Below are 20,714 nucleotides of genomic sequence, written 5' to 3' on the forward strand. Positions count from 1 at the left end.
AAAATATAGCCACTTTATACCTCCTTCGTTTTCAACATTAAATTTCCTTCAGGCCCGTTAGAGGCAATTCAGTTCAGTGGGGGGGGGGGGGGGGGGGGGGGGGGGGGGGGGGGGGCTCAACCAAACATTTTCACTGAATTGCCCCCGCCACCCCTGGGCCCTCATTTAAAAAAATCTCTTTGGACTTTGAGTGTTTCTTCACCCTCCAAAAACACGTGAAATAGTTTTGAAGTTGGGGCCCACTTAAATTGTTTTTTATTTTGTCCTAGTTTCGTGAATACCTGAATTTTTATCAATAAGTTAAATATCGAAAAATTCTAACCCCCCCCCCCCCCCCCCCATATATAAATACACGTGTATTTATATATAGAGGGGGTAAAATTTTTCGATATTTGGCATATTGAGAGACTGATTGATAAAAATTCAGGTGCCTTTGGAATACTATTTAGCCAGCTTCCCTCAAATGGTACTTCGCTAAAACTACTTTTACACCGTTCTTTAGAGCAGCTGGTCGGAGATTTACGATGACAGCCGAATGCTGCGTAGCGGAGTTAGACGAGGATTGCCGATTGTTTCTGCCAATCAAATGATGACTTTCGGTTTTGCCTACAAATTTTCCAAGAATATAGAGGAGTACTGTAAAGAGTTTGATTTTAAGAGGTATTATAATTGTGAAAATTACGATGCTGTATTATTTTATTACATATAGGCCTAGTTAAAATTTTAGGAGCACTATTTTTCACTGCCAGGCGACAAAGTATAAAAAATATCAAGCTTTGTAGACAGTCATGAGAGACATCTGCAGTACTTTCGTTTTCATTTACCCCATGTATTCAGTGTCCGAGTGTTTCTTTTTGAAAATGTCAAATATAAATAAGTCATGCAGTCTTCTTAAAGTAATAAAAAAGATTATAAAGCTTTTGTCACAATGAAATTGTTACTTCCCCCTTAATCCCCAAATATGAAATTACACATTTACAATAGTTGCATGATACTTTCGTTTTATCAGGTCCGGCACAATCTCTTGATTAAGCTATAAGCTTTATTTAGCTGTATGGCTTAACTAAGCTATTCAGAATAGCTTGATTAAGCTATTTTCTCAGACTTTTTTTCTCAAATGTGTTATTTTTTCAACATGTGCAAAAAGTCGCACCTTGGTGCAGTGGAAATATTGTCATCTCGTATCCTATTTTCGACCGTATTGTATTTTCGACCTATTTTTCCCAATCTGTTTCCCATGCAGATACCGCGCGGTAAAACATTATTTTCGGTTTCTACACTTGGAAAAATACCTTTCAAGCACAACTGTATTGAAAATACCCAAAATAATTTATTCAACGGAATTCCCTCCGTGGTTTTAGTCCGATGTCAGAAATTCTGTTCTTTTTACTAATGCACATTTTATCTGTAGATTACTCAAAGCCGTAATCGGTTAATAAAAAAGATTTTTTGATGACATTTTCCCGAAAGAAAGAAAAAATCTCTGTCAAAGAGACACATGAATATTGAAATGAATGGGTGGATCAAACGAATTTTTTTTCTCCCTTAGATATGGGCACTTTCTTAGAGATTTTTACTGAAAAATGCAACGTTATTTCATTGATTTCTTTTGGAAATGCACAGCTCCTGACAAATATGTTCAACCAACGAATAAATGTATTTGCAACTGAAATATGGAACTTGTTCAATGTTTTTTGAAAGACAGGCAATCGTATTTTTATTGTTTGGAATAGCCATCAGATATTTAAAGCCAATACTGTTTGGTCATTGATACTTTATTTAGGTCGAAAACACAAGACGCTAATAGCATACATGTTAACTCTCCCGATTTAGGCGGGAGTCTACCGCTTTTTCATTCCATCTCCCGCCTACCGATTTAATGCAGAAATCTACCGCTTTTCTACAAAAGCTTCGTCTAAAGTATTTTTGGTTCGCTTGGGTATCCATTTTTGAAGCCACTCTCATAAAATCTCGCTAGATATCGTGTGATTTGACTCGGAATCATACAAACGCTTTCTTTGTACTTAGATTTCAAGCACGGATTTGACAACGACAACAACACAAGACTACCAGTGATTACATTGGTTACGATAAATTAATCAACATCCCTGCCATGAAAAAGGAGATACAGCTTTTAAGAATTAAATGAAAACATTTGACATCGTCTTTAAAAGCACAGAAGCTCACAACTTTATCAATAAAGTCAATAGAAATCACTCGATTGACCAAGCCATGTTGCACATCTGTACTTTCGTTTTCGATCATCGCGGGAAATCTGATTTATATAACGAAAGATAGGAACTTGCTTTAGATCTAGATTAAACCATTTTATCATTTGTTTTGTTTAAAAACTGAATGAATATTTTGAATTATTGCTTCTAGGCTAAATCAGCAAATATCACTCTTCACAAGGCTAAGTAAAGTAGCCAATCCAAGCAAAATGATGAGCATGAAAAATATTTGAATTTGTACAATTTATGTCAAACTTAAGGTTTTTCTGTCTTCTTCTTTGCTGTTGATATTTAAGATTAATTAGTGTAGGTACCTGATTTCATTTAAGGCTTATAATATACATGTATATATTACATGAAAGATATCGATAATCGAAGCGTTAAACAACACGCGCGCAATGCTACCGCTTTTGAGGTCTGAATCTCCCTCTTTTTCATCACAATAGGTTAACATGTATGCTAATATTTTTGTAGGTAAAAATGCACCCTCCCCATATTATGGCATATAAATAAAATAAACACAAAACTGCAATTTGGGTTGTATAATTTTATTCATAGACACATATGCTAACATTTTAAGCCCATAGTTTTTCAGCTTCTGTAAAGTTTGCAATAAATTAATAAATTACATCTAAATAGGTCGAAAATACAATACACCAGGATAAACTTTGTACTTTGTATTTGACACAATATGCCATAAATTATAGCATCCAATCCACTAAGACACTCAGAAAGCTGGGAACCATAATTCTTTGAATTTGTTTGTTGTGTAACGTCGCCGTAGCGTTCAAAGAGCGATAACTCTTTATTTTCAATCCTCTGAATGAATTACGCAAAGTACGTTTAAAAGTTTATTTGCACTATTTACACATCATAATAAAATCACAATAACATCCAATAATCACACACATATAATCCCAGTATTAAAACAATAATATAATCCAATGTTCACATAAGTACAGATTCTGAGCAAGTGTTTTTTTCTGAGAACATCCCCCCTATATATATCTTTAGGCCATTGCTCGCGAGGAGCAATGCGTGTTGGTCATTATATAATAGTTGACCATTGCTCGCGAGGAGCAATGGTACGTAAACAAAGACTACAGGTATCTATAATTATATAATAATGGAATCAAATATAAACAAACATAATAATAATTAAAGACCGTTACAACTTCCCCCCACTTAAGTTTTTGACTCCGTTCAAAAGAAACTGACTATTTACAAAACAAGAGGCCCACGGGCCTTATAGGTCACCTGAGTATTGTGCAACAACTTTCAAATTATTAAATTTGGTTCCTGTTTTAAACCAGAGGCCATGAAATTCGCAATTCACAATATTGAAAGAGGCACCATTGCTTATCATAATTATAGACTTAGCATGCTTACTCTATTTACTTAATACCAAAAGGAAGATCAGAGTAACATAGAGAAAATGCACTTCTGCTTTTATAACTAGTTGTGCACATCATCCCAAAGGAACCCCTGACATTGGGGCCACATATTTCAAAATTTTGCAAATTTTATCATAAAATGGTTGATTAATACCTAAGAGCAGATTTCAAAGCATTAATTTTATTTTCAGACTATGTACCACCACCCCACCCCCCCAACCCAGGAAGGGGGGGGCATAAAAAAATAACCATTTTGCTAGATGCACCTTTCTTCATCATAAATATATATTCTTAGATCATTGGCATAAAACCCAGGAGCAAAGAAGAAGATTTTCAAAGAATTAATGCATTTTCACTATATGATCAATAGAGCCCCGCCCTAACACCAGAACCCCTGACCCTGGGGCCACAAAATTCAAAATTTTGGAAGAGGCACTCTTGCTCATCATAACTATGTACTTAGTTAGTTTATTTAATACCCAGAATCAGAGGAGAAGATTTTCAAAGAATAAATGCATTTTCACTATATAACCAATAGTGCCCCGCCCTAACACCAGAACCCATAACCCTGGGGCCAAAAAATTCACAATTTTGGAAGAGGCACTCTTGCTTATCATAACTATGTACTTAGTTAGTTTATTTAATACACAGAATCAGAGGAGAGGATTTTCAAAGAATAAATGCATTTTCACTATATAACCAATAGTGCCCCACCCTAACACCAGAACCCCTGACCCTGGGGCCACAAAATTCACAATTTTGGAAGAGGCACTCTTGCTCATCATAACTATGTACTTAGTTAGTTTACTTAATACCCAGGAGCAGAGAAGAAGATTTTCAAAGAAATCATGCATTTTCACTATATAATCTATATAGCCCCGCCCTAACACCAGAACCCCTGACCCTGGGGCCACAAAATTCACAATTTTGGAAGAGGCACTCTTGCTCATCATAACTATGTACTTAGTTAGTTTATTTAATACCCAGAATCAGAGGAGAAGATTTTCAAAGAATAAATGCATTTTCACTATATAACCAATAGTGCCCCGCCCTAACACCAGAACCCCTGACCCTGGGGCCACAAAATTCACAATTTTGGAAGAGGCACTCTTGCTCATCATAACTATGTACTTAGTTAGTTTACTTAATACCCAGGAGCAGAGAAGAAGATTTTCAAAGAAATCATGCATTTTCACTATATAATCTATATAGCCCCGCCCTAGCACTAGAACCCCTGACCCTGGGGCCGTGAATTTCACAATATTGGTAGAGGACTCAATGCTCATTACATTCATGCCAACAGTTTGCCTGCTTGATGTCCAGGAGTAAAGAAGAAGATTTTTAAAGATTGCAATAATTTTAGTGGTTTTGGCCCCACCCCTCAGGCCCCAGGGGGGCGGGGACCATAAAATTCACAATTTTTGTTCCCCTTCACCCATAGATGCTGTATACCAAATTTGGTTGAAATTGGTTCAGTGGTTTCAGAGAAGAAGCTGAAAATGTTCAAATGTTAACACACCACGGATGACAGACGACACACGACGACGGACGAAAACGGATAGCAATAGGTCACCTGAGTTACTCAGGTGACCTAAAAAAAATGTACAGATATAATCTTCAATCTCCATAGTTAAACAAGTTAATAAACACAAAAATAAGTATTAAAAAATAATAATAACTAGATGAGATCTCGTTGCGAGCAACGAGTAGGTCTTCCGTTCGATTTTTGATAAGATCATAAAACAACTTTAAATGAAAAAAATGTTCATATCAATTAATGAAAATACGTGAAAATACGTGAGAACACATTTAAGAGTGAAATCTATAAATTTCAAACAACTTCCGGTCTTTATAATTCACTTCCGGTGTGACCGGAAGTACTTAAAATGACCTATAACTCCTCTCTGAGTGTGAAGGAATCATCCCTGATAATTTCGAGGAAAAATGCTCATTTTTGGACTACTTCCGGTTTGGAAAAAATAACTTCCGGTGGACATAATATTACTCGAGACACTCTATTTGCCTCCATAAGAAACATTTAAGAAAGAAAAAAATAAAATTTTGCATATTTTTAAACCACTTCCGGTGGACAACGGACGCGACGGCAACAAAAACTATATAGCCTTCTCAAATCTACGAGTCATAATCTATCATCCTTGAAAGTTTCAGGATTCAATCTCCAACCGTTTTCGAGAACACTCTCGGACAAAATGACACTTTAAAAATAGAAAATTGGCCGTATCTCGCGACCGGAAGTGACGACGGCAAAATAAAAAAAAATGCATAAAGTTCAAATAGTTTCCCATCATTGCTGAAAGTTTCATGAAAATCTGTCGAGGCGTTCTCGAGAAATCGTCTGCACAAAATCGGTAAGAAAAAAAAAAATAATAATAGTGGAAAAGAAACAACAGAATCAGTAGAAGGTCTTCCGTTGGAAACGGAAGACCTTAATAACATGACACAATGAAACATAGCGTATAACAAAACATTTCTCCTGTCTTGAAATAATATAAACATGACAAGTTATCATATTTAGATTAAATATTTTCACAATTATTTACAACTTATATATACAACCAAATCACAAATTTCCCTTTACAAGTCTCACATGTACATGCTGATCAGTGAAATGTTTGGGTACTTCACTTAAAATGTCTGAAGCTACTGATTCAAAGTCAATGTCTTCGGGGTTCACATCTTCAGAATACACAATCTGCGAGTCGCGTGTAATTTCCTCTGTCCCGCAAGGGTCCCGTCTCAATGTACGGTTCATTACCAGGCAAATCGTAGTCTTCGTCACAGCGCGATTGTTATTATCGTCTGTTTCGGTCATTATGGAATAAATCACGGTCAGAATTAGTGTCATCACACACAATCACTTGACGAGTATCCATGTTATCGTTCCCGTCCTCCGAGATAACGATCCGTCCATGTCGGCTAGTCCTCGTTCTGGCTTCTGATTGGTTGTCGGGGAGTGACTGATCATTTTGGTCAAGACCATGGCGCGTGTCTGCCGGCAACTTCAAACGTTTCCCTCTCGCTGTCGCGCGTCGCTCGGGTACACGGGCGTTGACTGTCTGGTCACTTGTATATTCCGTCGGGGTCCTGGCAGAATGTGTATTCCCTTGGTACGGTTTTAAGTTGTCTGTATGAACAATTACGGGTTTTGAAGTTTTTGAATGTCGGATTTGGTACAGCACATCACTCAATCGTTTCACCACATACCAAGGACCAGTCCAATTGCGTGCTAATTTTGATTTTGTTCCCTTTATTATTTGTCGTTGATTTCTTCTAACTAAATCTCCAATATCGTAGTTAACCTCTCACACTTTTCGATCATAATTACGTTTTTGACGACACACGTCTTTACCTGTCACATCTCTCACAATGTCGTATAATTCACAAAGGGAATTTTCCAGGGTACGCACATATTCTGAAGGTGTAGAAACACGGTCTTCTTCCCGATTAACATTTTCTGTCACTAATTCAACAGGTAATCTCATTTCTTCTCCAAACACCATTCTGTACGGCGTAATCCCGGTCGTATCTAGCTGCAGGTCTGTAGCTCTCCGAAAAAAAATATATTGATAGACCGGAGAGCTACAGTGCCACCCATTGAAAAAACTGTATATTTATTGCGCACAAAAAAGTGCGCCCGGTTCTCGATTTATTTCTCCATGTTTTTCAAACTGTAATCTCAAAATATTACTAACCGTGTGTTCCTAACATATTCTTTCGCTTTTTCCACAACCAAACATTCCTCATAATTGTTGTTAATAGTCCTCCTGACCTTGATATTGTAATCATCGAACATTTCGCTTATTTATACTGCCATTTTGGTTTCAAAGATAATTCGGTCCAATATGCTTCGTTCGGATGTCAACTACGAGAGTACTTGATAGAAGATAAAGAAATTTTTTGAAATCTTTCCTTATTTGCAATTGAGGTAAGAATTTGGAAGAATTAATTAAGAACCGAGCGCACTTTTTTGTGGGCAATAAATATACAGTGTTTTCAGTGGGTGGCACTGTAGCTCTCCGGTCTATCAGTAATTTTTTTCAGAGAGCTACAGATCTGCAGCTAGGTCGTATCATGTATCGTGCTGTTATATGCGAATACAACTCCGTCTAAGAATTTATCCCAGTCATTTTGATGTACAGAAATATACTTCGATAGCACATCTTTCACAGTTCTGTTTAAACATTCAATCATCCCATCTGATTGGGGATGATAAGCGGTAGTGCGCGTTTTGTTTATCTGCAACATTTTACACAATTCCTGGAATAACTGGCTTTCAAATTGTACACCTTGGTCCGAATGTAATTCCTGGGGACAACCATATCTTTTGATCCAGCCACGGAATATGATATTTGCTACTGTCTCCGCCTCAATATCACGAAGAGGGAATATTTACATAAATTTAGTGAAATAGTCCGCAATCACTAGAATATACACAAATCCGTTGTTTGTTTTCGGGAATGGGCCAGCTATATCCACCGCTATTCGCTCGAATTTCACTCCACTTAGATAGGTTTTCATGTATGCGCGTTTCTTGTTACTTGGATGTTTTCGCTCCTCACAGATATCACATGAAGTCACATAATCATGTACACTTTTCCTGAGATGAGGCCAATAGTACTGGCTTTTGTTTATCTTGTCCAGTGTTCTTCTGACGCCCATGTGTCCTGCTGTTTCTGAATCATGGAAATTCCACATAACATTGTCCCTTAGAATTTTTGGCACACAAATCCGGAATCGCTCACAATCACTGTCAATCCATCAAATACACAATACACCTTGTTTCACAGAAAGTAATTCCCAACGAGCATATAGAAACTTACTTTCAAATCCTAATGGGGAAATCGAACTAATCGATGGCTTCTCAAATTCGGAATCTTCCTTCCATTTCAGAAATCTACGAATATCCTTATCGGTCAACTGTGCCTCCCTAATATTTTCCAAAGTTAATGAAACCTCTGGCTGTTTCTTTTGTCTTGCTCGTGATGGTCGGTTAGCTAGTACATAAACACTACGACAATTCACTGGTAGTACTTCGTCGTCGTCGTCGTCGTCAAATAATCCAATAAGTGAATACACATTATTACTCACATTTACGGGTACAGTTCTTAGTTGTTCTACGTGGTTATATATTGGTCCTGAATATTCCTCTGTAACATCTAGTTTACATTGTTTGCACATAACTCCCTGTACATTAATTCTGCTCAGGCTATCGGCATTTCCGTGTCGCTTTCCTGATCTGTGCTGTATCTTAAACGTAAATGCAGCTAACTGCTGTAACCATCTCGCGATCTGTCCATCCGGGTCTTTAAATTTGTGTAGCCACACTAAAGATCCATGATCTGTCCTTAACGTGAATTCACGACCAAGTAAATATTGTTTGAAATGTTTTACGAAAAACACAAGTGCTAACATTTCCTTGCGGGTTACACAGTAATTCCTTTCTGCTGTTGACAATGTTCGGCTACCATAAGCAATCACTTTTTCATTTCCATCCTGAATTTGAGATAGTACGGCTCCTATGGCATCGCTACTAGCGTCCGTATCCAGAATAAAGGTTCCTCCATTAACGTCTGGATAGCTAAGAATAGGCGAACTCACGAGCTTACTTTTTAACAAACAGAAAGCTTCATCACATTCTTCAGTCCACGACCACATCTTATTTTTGCTGGTAAGTTCATGCAGGCATCTCGCAATCTTTGCAAAGTCCTTAATAAATCGTCGATAGTAAGATACAAGGCCTAGGAAACTTCTGAGTTCACTGACATTTGTTGGCGTTTTCCAGTTCTTAACTGTATCAGTTTTACTGGGATCCGTTTTCACTCCGTTTTCTGAAATAACATGGCCTAAGAATGTCACTTCTTTTCTAAAGAATTTGCATTTCTTTGCCTTCAATTTCAAGTTAGCTGAATTCAAGCGATCAAACACTGAATTAAGATTTCTCAGGTGCTCATCGAATGTACGACTATATACGATGATATCGTCCAGGTAGAGAACGGTAATATGCCATTGTAATCCACTAAGTGCTTGCTCAATGACTCTCTGAAAAGTGGCGGGGGCATTACACAAACCGAAAGGCATGACATTGTATTGGTATAATCCGCCTCGAGGTGTTCCAAATGCAGTTTTCTCCTTATCACACTCGCGCATTGGAATCTGATGATAGGCCATATTTAAGTCTAATGATGTAAACCATTTCAATCCAGATAAAGCGTCTAAATCGTCAGCAATTCTGGGGATCGGATATGCGTCCTTAATTGTCTGGGCATTTAACCTTCGATAGTCAACACAAAGTCTCCAAGTTTTATCCTTCTTCTGAACTAAAACTAAAGGTGACGACCATGGACTTGTTGTTTTCTCTATTAATCCTTGATTCCTTAACTTTTCAATTTCCGCATCTAAAATGTCTCTTTTAAATATGGGAACTCTCCTCACTGGTTCTTTAAATGGGGTCTCATCACTCAAATCAATGCGATGTTCACCTAAATTCGCACGCTGTGCTTGCAGATTGGGGTCTGCAAATGCGTTTTGGTGATTTAATAAAAATGTCTTGAATTCACTTGCTTGTTCCGGGGACAGGTTTTCGCATCCTTCGCGAAACATATTACACAAAAACTCGGGAAGTTCAGCTGAACTATTTCCCACTGTTATATTACACACCTTCACATCATTGCTTTTTAAGGAGTCCAACACATCCCTAACTGGTGTTAATAATGCAATCTCTGTGTTCTTCTTAACACAAACTTCGCTGTCGCCTGGGTTAAACACACGCGCATAAATAACTCCATCTTCGGAATTCACTAACACATGCGCAATTGCGAGTCCATGGGTGTGGACAAACAATTTAAGAGGCACTAATATCCCTTCTTTGGATTTTGTACCGGAAATCACTCTTGATTTCATCACGGCTTCATACATCGGGGGAATCACTTCATCCTCCATTGAAACCACCAGGCAGCCTTGATTTTCATCATTTCTGTGCGCACAATTTATCATCATATGATTATTTCGATAGTCCCACTGACACTCAAACTTGGTCATAAAGTCCTGTCCAAGCAAGTTACTTTTGACTCCTCCCACAAATACACGAAAATATACACTTATTGGCCCCATAGTTAACAACATATTTGCAGTTCCAATAACTTTAAAAGTAGTTCCATCAGCTGTCTCAAACTTTTTCCGTGCACGCTGTAGTACAGGTCTCTCTTGAGGAAGTATACTGTAGTACATGTCCTCTGTAATGAAGGTATTTATCGCACCTGTGTCAATTTTCCACTCTAATGGCGTACCTTGCACTAACCCTTTTACAATCATCCCGGGTTTGCCCTCAACAATGACACTAGGCATTGCCGCCCCTGAGTTGAAATCTATATGCGCTTCATCTAATTTATTTTTCGTCTTAGAAAAATCAATGTGATGTTTCACATCTACTGTACTAGGCCTCTCATGTGCTCCCTTGACCGACGCATGGCCTACTGCCTCGGTCGGTTCCGGTTTAACTGTGGATTGACATTTTGTTGGATATGCTGGTTCTCATGAGTTCCGGTCCAGCCACTCTGTTTGGATCTATTGTCACGGTCTCCCTTTGGGCAATCTTGTATTAAATGCTGCGTGGAGTTGCATTTGAAACATTTCTTGATACCCTTGTTCAAATTAGCTGTTGATTTATCTTCCCATTTTCGCTTGTCTCCCTGAGCATTTCTAACATCATAAACTTGGGGTGGATATGTCTTTGGGTTTAACTTCCTGTTCTCTGTACAACGAATACACTCTTCCTGCATGGCTGCTGTGACTGCCTCGGCAAGAGTTTTAGGTCGGGTTTGTTTAACAGCAAGTCTAAAATCATCATTTCCACTACAGTTGTCCAAAAACGTTTTCATGGAACTTTCCGATACATATTCCCTATTGTTAGGATAAGCTCTCCTATACAAGTCCTCATTGGCTTGTCCGAAATCTCAGAATGTTTCGTTGTCCCTTTTCCGCCTTAATTTCGCCTCTGCGATATAACTGTCTTTCAATGCCGTGTGACCAAATCGTTCATTTAAAGCATTTTTCAGGGAATTGTAATCCTGTAAAACAGTCTCCGGAAGTCCATAAGCATAAGCTTCAGCTTGGTCTCTGAGCGTAGTTAATAGAATTCGTCTTGTACGTTGTTCTGTCCATTGGTTAAGGTTTGCGACATTCTCAAAATATCGTATAAATTCGCTCCAGATTGCAGTTCCATCTCCTTTAAAGGTGCGTTTAAGGGGTATGTTGACAAGAGAATTTCCAGCTGGCATTCCTGGCGATAAATAAGTTGAATATACCGGTGAAGGTGAGTGGGGACGGGTTCGTCGTCGTCTTGTGCTCGTCACAGGGGGTCTAGGTTGTTCAACGGCATCCTGAACTCTATTAGAGCAAAATTTCCAAATAACACTCAGCAATATAACACATGTCAGTGTTATCACAACAAGGAATTGAAATTCCCGGGTGAATTGTATTTCTAGGTGTGTCGGGAGCAAATGGTAAAATCCAGCAATCACTGATGCACAAAACACTACTAACAAAATCCAGAATGTTACAAATCCTTTCCATCCCCAATTGTTATCAATCTCATGAACACTTAATTCTGTTTCGGGCCGTACCGACGTTATCACATTCAAATCGACCTCCGGGGTGTCTGGTAAATCTGTATTTTCAAAGTCCGGTAATAAATTCCGGCGCACCGAGGGTGTTCTGGGCACCCTAGGTGTCTCGGGGGTTCTCACAGTATCCATTCCTATTTCCTGTCTTCCTGAATGAGTCCAGAATAAAGTAATCACAATCACAATATGGGTCACAACCACAAAATAAATAAATAAATCCAGCTTGGAAAAAGTTAATCCATGGCGTAAACGATTTAATAATTCACGGACTGCTCCTGAAATGCTCTTATCCTACATCCACCACAAAACGGACACTTGTAGAAATAGATTTTCCTACTGTTTTTACGAATCCAGTGACGATTGTCATCCTTGGTAAACATTACAAAGCAATTTGGACACTCTTTCCATTTACTAACGTCTATGCATCCAGAAAGTAAAAATCGTCCATCCTCCGTAATCGAGTATGTATTCACAAACTGCGGCATTTTTCACTCGAATAATCCATGTACACGGAAAATGAATAATCCAAATATCACAAGAAAACACATTTAAAACACTAATGGCGTTGAATAAAATCCACACAGAATAAAATCCATCGAATATATAATATCCACATGAACTAATTAAATCCAACCGGAATAGTTAAATCCCACTGAAATTGTTAAATCCCACCAAGCTGCCACCAGCTGTAACGTCGCCGTAGCGTTCAAAGAGCGATAACTCTTTATTTTCAATCCTCTGAATGAATTACGCAAAGTACGTTTAAAAGTTTATTTGCACTATCTACACATCATAATAAAATCACAATAACATCCAATAATCACACACATATAATCCCAGTATTAAAACAATAATATAATCCAATGTTCACATAAGTACAGATTCTGAGCAAGTGTTTTTTTCTGAGAACATCCCCTTATATATATCTTTAGGCCATTGCTCGCGAGGAGCAATGCGTGTTGGTCATTATATAATAGTTGACCATTGCTCGCGAGGAGCAATGGTACGTAAACAAAGACTACAGGTCATTTAAGACTATAGTCAATTTGGATGTAGCCAGAAATTATTAATAGACATCATGGACATAGAAAGTGTAATACTGTAGATTCCTTATTTTTCACGTGTAGTTATTATCGCAAGATGGCTCTTCAACGTCAAATGAGAGGAAATAATTATTCACGAATGGAGGTTGATCAAGAGAATTTACATGGATTTGAGCACCATGAAAATAATAAAAGAGAGTTATTTTATTTCATGAATGATACATATTGTGAAATTACGCAATAATTAATTAATTCCTCTCATATAATTAGAAATCTACAGTATAAACTTTAAAAAATATTCCAAACCAGGTGAATCTTTTGAGGAAAAACAAAATGATAAAAAATCAGAAAAATCACATATTGGGCTGATTTTAACAATTTTGCTTTTCCCCATAAAATTCACCTGAGCCCTGTTCAGCAGAGTGAGTGTTCAAAATTCCTTATACCTCCAATAGTAATTTTGGCGAGCATAATTTTGGCGAGCACTCGAGAACGTTCGCTCTGCTGAACAGGCTTGAACTGGCTTGCTATATTTTTCTGAAGATCATATAAAACTTTCAGCACCAAGCTAACATATTCTGAATTTTTTTTTAATCTGTAACCCAAGTGTGATTTGTCGATATTTTGTAATTTTTCCAAATTAAAATTGTTTGTATTATTTGTCCTTATATCATAACTGTTTTTTGTTTCAGATGTTGAGGACAAATAATAGACTAGCTCATCAATAGATTTTATCAGTATATCTCCAATGGCAGACTCTGAGCATGGAATAGATGATGTAATTGAAGGGATCAAGAACATGGGTATTTGATAGAATATATATATATTATTATATAAATAAGATTGCATATATTGTATATTCATTGATTTTCAGCTCACCGGAGCCGAAGGCTTAAGTGAGCTTTTATGATCAAAATTTGTCTGTCGTCGTCTTTGGTGTTGTCGTAACTTTCCACATTTTCATCATCTCAAGAACCACGTGGCTGATTATAAACAAACTTGCCACAAAGTATCCTGGTATTTAAATTTGTGCAAATGGAGGCCACACCCTCTTCCAAGGGGAGATAATTATGAATTATTGAAAAATTAATGACATTAAAAAAAAATCTTCTCAAGAACCATTGGGCCAGGAAAGATGAAACTAAGGTGGAAGCATTTTTAGGTTGTTTAGATTCAAGTTTGTTCAAATTATGACCCCAGGGGTAGAGTGGGGAACAATGGACGGTCAAAGTTTTACATAGGAATATACTGGAAAAATCTTTCAAAATCTTCTTCTCAAGAATAGCAAATTTTGCCATGATTGGTGATATTTATGTGAAAGCATTTTTCAGGTGGTGTAGATTGAAGTTTGTTCAAATAATGACCCCCAGGGGTAGGATGGGGCCACACAATGGTCCCTCAAAGTTTTACATAGGAATGTATAGGGGAAATCTTCAAAAGCAAAACAGTTTGCAATATAGTTTTTACGTCAAGTACGGTATTATGACGTAACAATGGAGATATTCATGCTTATCCATGGTAGTTCATGAAAATATGAACAAAATTCTAATTTGTAAGGAATGTTATAAACAAATAAATGGAAATGTAAATATTTTTAGCTACTGTAGATCACTATATTTTGGCGACACCTTATTCTTGCAAGATAGTCATTGACTCCTTATTAGCAAGACATAATTTTAACGAATTGTGGCTATTCCTGAATATAAACTTAAGGAATAGTATTATATGCGAGAATGAAGTTTTCGTGAGCTCACTGTTTCACGTAATTACGCGAAAATAATGTTCTCGCGAATAAAAAGTGATTTACAGTAACTGTTTTAAAGTTGAACATAGATTTTACTCTTCATTTGAAAAAAACATAAAAAATGATTCCAGAATGTATTAATTTTTATGCTTTTGCAACATTTTGCAGAAATGGCAGACAGGTTACCTGGTGATGTGGAAAGCTCCGCCATTAGTATCCTGAAGAGGGCGGTAGAATTAGAATCCAGTAAGCGCTATGATGAGGCGGCGACATGTTATCAGGAGGGCCTACAGTTACTGCTAGATGTTCATAAAGGTGGGGCTGGTTCTGTCTCAGGGTCAGTTGAGGACTTGTTCTTGTTCAGTTAACTAGAATGGTGAAATTAACGTGTTGTGAGTTCTTTATTTTATAAATCTAGGGAGTGGAAACTTTAAATATTTGATTATTGTCCACCATAATTTTTTTTCAAGACCTTTTTTACAGGGAAACTTGTATGGGGTTAAAAATGTTTTTTAATGCTTGATAAGTGATTTTTCTAGATTAGTAATGAAGAGCGTTTTGATAGAATTTGAAATATTTTTAGGAGAAACAGATGTGACAAAGAAAGGTAGACTTCGACAGAAAATAGAAGAGTACATGGGTAGGGCCGAGGAACTGAAGAAGTTTGTCAAGGAGGAAAAAACAGGTTCTCTTTTTAATTTTACAATCGTACTCAGTAGCATGGTTCATTTCATGCATGTATAAAACTGTGTAACTGAATTGAAACGGATATATGTTAACTTGCTGAAGGCTCAAGTAAGTTTTTCATATACCAGTTGTCTGTTGTCCATACATCTGTAAACTTTTCACATTTTCAACCTCTTCTCAGGAACCACCACTTCAAATTGCTAAAATGAAGGGCCAAGCCCCCTTTTAAGGGGAGATAATCCAGGGAGGACAAAAATAGTGGTGTCATAAAAAAATATTCTCAAGAACCACTGGACCAGCAATGCTGAAACTTATTTGTAAGCATCCTGGGGTAGTGTATATTCTTAATTGTTCGGATAATGACATCCAGGGGTAGAATGGGGGCCACAATAGGGAATTGAAGTTTTACATAGAAATATAGGAAAAAAACTTTAAAAATCTTCTTCTCCAGAACCATTGGGTCAGGAAAGCTGGAACTTATGTGGAAGCATATTGGGGCAGTTTAGATTCTAAATCATCCAAATTATGAGCCATAGGAGTAGGGTGGGGTCCCAATAGGTATTACAATGCATGGCCAAAGTTATTCAGGTAAGGAATGTGGCCCATGGGCCTTTTGTTTAGAATATCACCAATTGTCAAGCAATGTTGACTGTTGAGTGATTACATTTTTTAGGTCATCTGAGTAAACACAGGTGACATACAGTACAGGCAACGCGGATCCCGTATTAGACCGCGTCCCCTCCGCGGTGTATTAATCCTTTCCGCGTTACACCGTCGCGGGTTTTGATCGCGGTGCTACCTGAGACCGTGTTTACACCGCGGCGGGGCCAGCTACCGTTATTCTTCAGATAAGATGTTCTTACCTGTAAAGTATTGTCGATTTTTAATCGTGTCGCAATGAGGGGGGGGGATTATGAGCACATTGTTATTATAGATTTATACCATTACATGGATTCTTTAAAAATTCATTTTTTAAGTTTTATCAAATTGTTTAATAAAAAACATTTTTTTTTTGTACCAATAGTCACTCAAAATTAATTAATTCTCAAACACGTCTGTTAACAGTAATACATGTACAGTTTAGGATGAAATAAAGTCGAATGATTTATCGAATATATTAACTTAAAGTTTATTTTCAAAATCAATAATGCCACCCCAAATGATCTTCAAATTTCTAAAAAGGTATACTAGTAATTAAAATTTAAAGAATACCGTGATATCACTTCTCTTTATATGCACTGGTGTAATCAGGTGTTCACAATTAGCCCGTGCAGTTGCAGTTACATGTAGCTATGTGTTTATTTATCTGACCGTGAGATCATTTCAGTCATTTGGTTTCGTTTAGAAAACTACCGTTACTTCTGTATACATATCTGTTATAAATAATAGCATGAAAAACGATGATAGATAGTGATACATAATTACAATTAAATTTTAACAAAACACGCGTAAGTGTAGGAATACCGTTGTTCCATTATTATGCACTACACTGTAAGACTATGAACTAAATATCGACGATTTTTATGTTTTTTTTTTTTTTTGTGTTTTTTTTGGGGGGGGGGGGGGGGGGTTATTGTTAATAAAATAATCACAGGTCATTCTATTCAGAATATCAATAATATCATAGCTAGTATTTGAATGTATTTCTATTTTCTGCTCTTTTCGAAAATTACTAAAATCATGTCAATGAACATAAACAAATTTCAGATTTCTCCGGTTCAAATAAAACACAAACACAAATATGGGCCCTTAAAATATTTGAACACACAACACAGAAATTAACTTATTTTAATCAGCAAGTTGCCAAGCTTCAAGTTTTCAGATGTCTGTGTTACCGTTCGGTTTTCCTCAAGTTTGGTGTGGAGTGGAGCTTACTCGAAGCGGATGAGAAGCCCCGAGGGAACGACGCTGTCTAGTGTACATACTACCTATTAGATAGAATGTTCTATCGTTAAAATGATATTGTCCTACGGACCCGGTTTAACGATATAATTCTTTCCGTGTATTCGTAATGTAGCAGAAAGAAACACGGACGATAACTCGCATAGTGCATTTAATAGGAACAATCTAGAGAGTTCCGAATGTAAACACGGCAGGTAATTTGAATCGCGAGAAAAACGTTGAGAAAATTAATTGGATTTTCGTATTTATATGGATTATTTTTTGGGATAAAAGGCATAAGCAATCTCAAGAAGGTTTGTTTTGATTATTTTGGTAGTTATTCCCAGTGCAAATCATTTTATATTCCTCAAATTCGTTTCGGAGCGGATCCGCTCCGATTTGCTACATTGCAAGTATATGGGACGTATTCTAACTGTGGTGAGGGCCTGTACCGAGACACAGTTAGATTATTCTAACTAACTACCTATATACACAGGGATGTTACCTGAGTGTATTACCTGTATGTGTTTTCCTACGACATTGTAAAACGAAGCCGTTTTTTTTTTCATGTGTAGCTCATGCAGTCATGGATTGAAATGCATGAAATAAAGAATTCAATGTTTTTGTTGCAGACAGAATCCTTTTTAAATTTTTTGTTTCAAATAAATATTTTCAATAATTCGACAATTTTAATGTACTGTGTTTTTCTTAATCAAATTTTATAACAAAAATACATTTTTTTTACCACCAAAATATGTCGTTGTAATCTGGCGACAAAAAGGGAAGCAATTCAAATTACATGTCATGTACATATGCTAAATGAAAGAAGAAAGTGGATCATAAACAAGTCTCTCGATAAATAACAATAAAACTTAGACAAAATCCACAAATGGTCAATAAACTGATAAATCAGCGGTAGTTTTATTCGCTAGACTTAAGAAATTGATATACTGATCAAAAAGGAGGAAAAACGATCATGTACGTGCCTTAATATTGTGATATTTTTCTTCTCTCTCTCTCTATCTACTAACTGGTACAGATATAAACAGACACGAAATACCATAGTAATGGATCATTATTTGATTTAAGTAATATCCAATACTTCATTAATTTGTTTTAAAAGTTTGCTTTTTGTTTTTTACTTTTATTCTTTTTATACACTCCGTTTAAAAAAAAGCAACAATAATTTGACACAAATTCCAATGCTAATATCGCATCTGAAAATGATATCGATGAAATAATAATGAAACAATGAATCAATTGTGTTGTTGAATGGCTAGACAACGATGTGCACATCCAGCGAACGTTACCCAAGGTAAACTCTAAGACAGGTGTGAAACCCCCAGGGCATGTCGTTTCCTGCTCAGGCACTGCTAATCCCTATACACAGGAAATGATCGCGGCTAATACTTAATACACAAAGAAACAGAATTTGTCAAAGAAAACAAAAATATGTGAATTTTTGGATTGAATATTTATTAATATAAACTATAATTTCGTCTGTGAAGTTTATCATTACACCTGCACATCCTATCTTATCTATTGAACACGAAAATCGAGAAATATTAAAATAAAAAAGAAAGACATTGTTTTAGAAAGTAATACATGTTAATATGAAGGTGAAAAACGATATTTTGTCTTGATCTCTTGTATAAAGTTCATGTGCTCAAAGTTAACTCTCGCCATCGAATGCTTTTCAGTCATTTGACAATTTGAGAAAAATGCCTGCACATTTATATAAAAGAGGGAAATAAATTAAAGAAAAGTTTTCTTAATTTGGGAACAGAACATAAACGATGAGAAAAAAGAAGAAAAGAACTTTTTTCTTGATATCTTGGATAAAGAAAATTTAAGTTCACGTGCCCTCTCCATGTAACTGCAAATGCTCGTCATCTGATGTTTTCCGGTAACTTGACACTTTAAGAAAAAGCCTGCACATTTTATATACAATAAATCGAAATTAATAAATAAACAATATGAAGATGTACATTTTTAAAAAGATGTACATCTTTTTTTTTTCAAATGAATGCTGAAAATCGTTTATCGAAACTTAAACAGTCTGAGTTCAACATTTATTACAGTTTGCATATAATATGAAGATTTAAAAAAAAAAAAAATAATTAAAATTTCTAGTATTTAATTTTGTTTCTTGATAGATTCTTAGTAACAAAAAATAATTAACCATTGCAAAGACGTAACAATTTAATAAAATTTTCTATTCAATATTAAATATTGATATGTAATTTTAGAAACAAAAATAAACTCATTTTTTCTTAGTTTAAATTCTATTCATAGCAAAATTAATTAATAAACACATGGTTTTTTGTTTTGTTTGGTTTTTTTTTTTTTTTTTTGGTTACAGGGAAAATTTGCAAATTACAATTCGGGGAGATAACTCCCGTTTGTTTACGATACTAATTGTATCGTGCTTCGTGTGTTAACATTTGAACATTTTCAGCTTCTTCTCTGCAATCACTCAACCAATTTCAACCAATTTTGGCACAATGCATACATGTTAACTCTACCGATTTAGGCGGGAGTCTACCGCTTTTTCACTCCATTTCCCGCCTACCGATTTAATTCAGAAATCTACCGCTTTTCTACAAAAGTTGCGTCTAAAGCTAAAGTATTTTTGGTTCGCTTGGGTATCCATTTTTGAAGCCACTCTCATAAAATCTCATTAGATATCGCGTGATTTGACTCAGAAGCATACAAACGCTTTTTTTGTATCGATGTGTACATAGATTTCAAGCACGAATTTGACAACGACAACAGCACAAGATTACCAGTGATTACATTGGTTATGGTAAATTTAGTCAATATCATTGCCATGAAAAAGGAGGTGCAGCTTTTAATAATTAGAAAAAAAATGTCATCGTCTATAAAAGCACAGGGGCTCACAATTTTATCAATTTTAAAAGTCAATAGAAATCACTCGATTGACCAAGCCATGTGGCACATCTCTACTTTCGTTTTTGATCATCACGGGAAATCTGATTTTTATAACGAAAGTATAGGAATTTGTTTTAGATAAAGTTTAAACCATGTCATCATTTGTTTTGTTTAACAACTGAATGAACATTCAGAATTAT

At 36.3% G+C, this 20,714-nt stretch overlaps 1 protein-coding gene and 1 long non-coding RNA gene across 2 annotated transcripts; one reads left to right on the forward strand and one right to left on the reverse strand.

Moving 5' to 3' along the window:
* Positions 1 to 612: 612 nt before the first annotated feature.
* On the forward strand, positions 613 to 16,437 carry LOC134253323 (MIT domain-containing protein 1-like). The gene is made up of 5 exons (XM_062735853.1): positions 613 to 660; positions 14,003 to 14,113; positions 15,223 to 15,369; positions 15,638 to 15,739; positions 16,415 to 16,437. Exons 2-5 carry the CDS (start codon positions 14,059 to 14,061, stop codon positions 16,435 to 16,437), a joined length of 327 nt encoding a protein of 108 aa, XP_062591837.1. The 5' UTR covers positions 613 to 660; positions 14,003 to 14,058.
* A 947-nt stretch (positions 16,438 to 17,384) lies between these two features.
* Positions 17,385 to 18,173, reverse strand: LOC134253332 (uncharacterized). The gene is made up of 2 exons (XR_009989104.1): positions 18,107 to 18,173; positions 17,385 to 17,669 (listed from the first exon to the last, which is right to left on the reverse strand). It is a non-coding gene; the product is annotated as an uncharacterized LOC134253332 (long non-coding RNA).
* Between the last annotated feature and the right edge of the window lie 2,541 nt (positions 18,174 to 20,714).

Source organism: Saccostrea cucullata, unplaced genomic scaffold, assembly GCF_032062105.1.
Source record: "Saccostrea cucullata isolate Sc308-1 unplaced genomic scaffold, CSIRO_AGI_Scuc_v1 ctg176, whole genome shotgun sequence".
Classification (NCBI taxonomy): domain Eukaryota; kingdom Metazoa; phylum Mollusca; class Bivalvia; order Ostreida; family Ostreidae; genus Saccostrea; species Saccostrea cuccullata.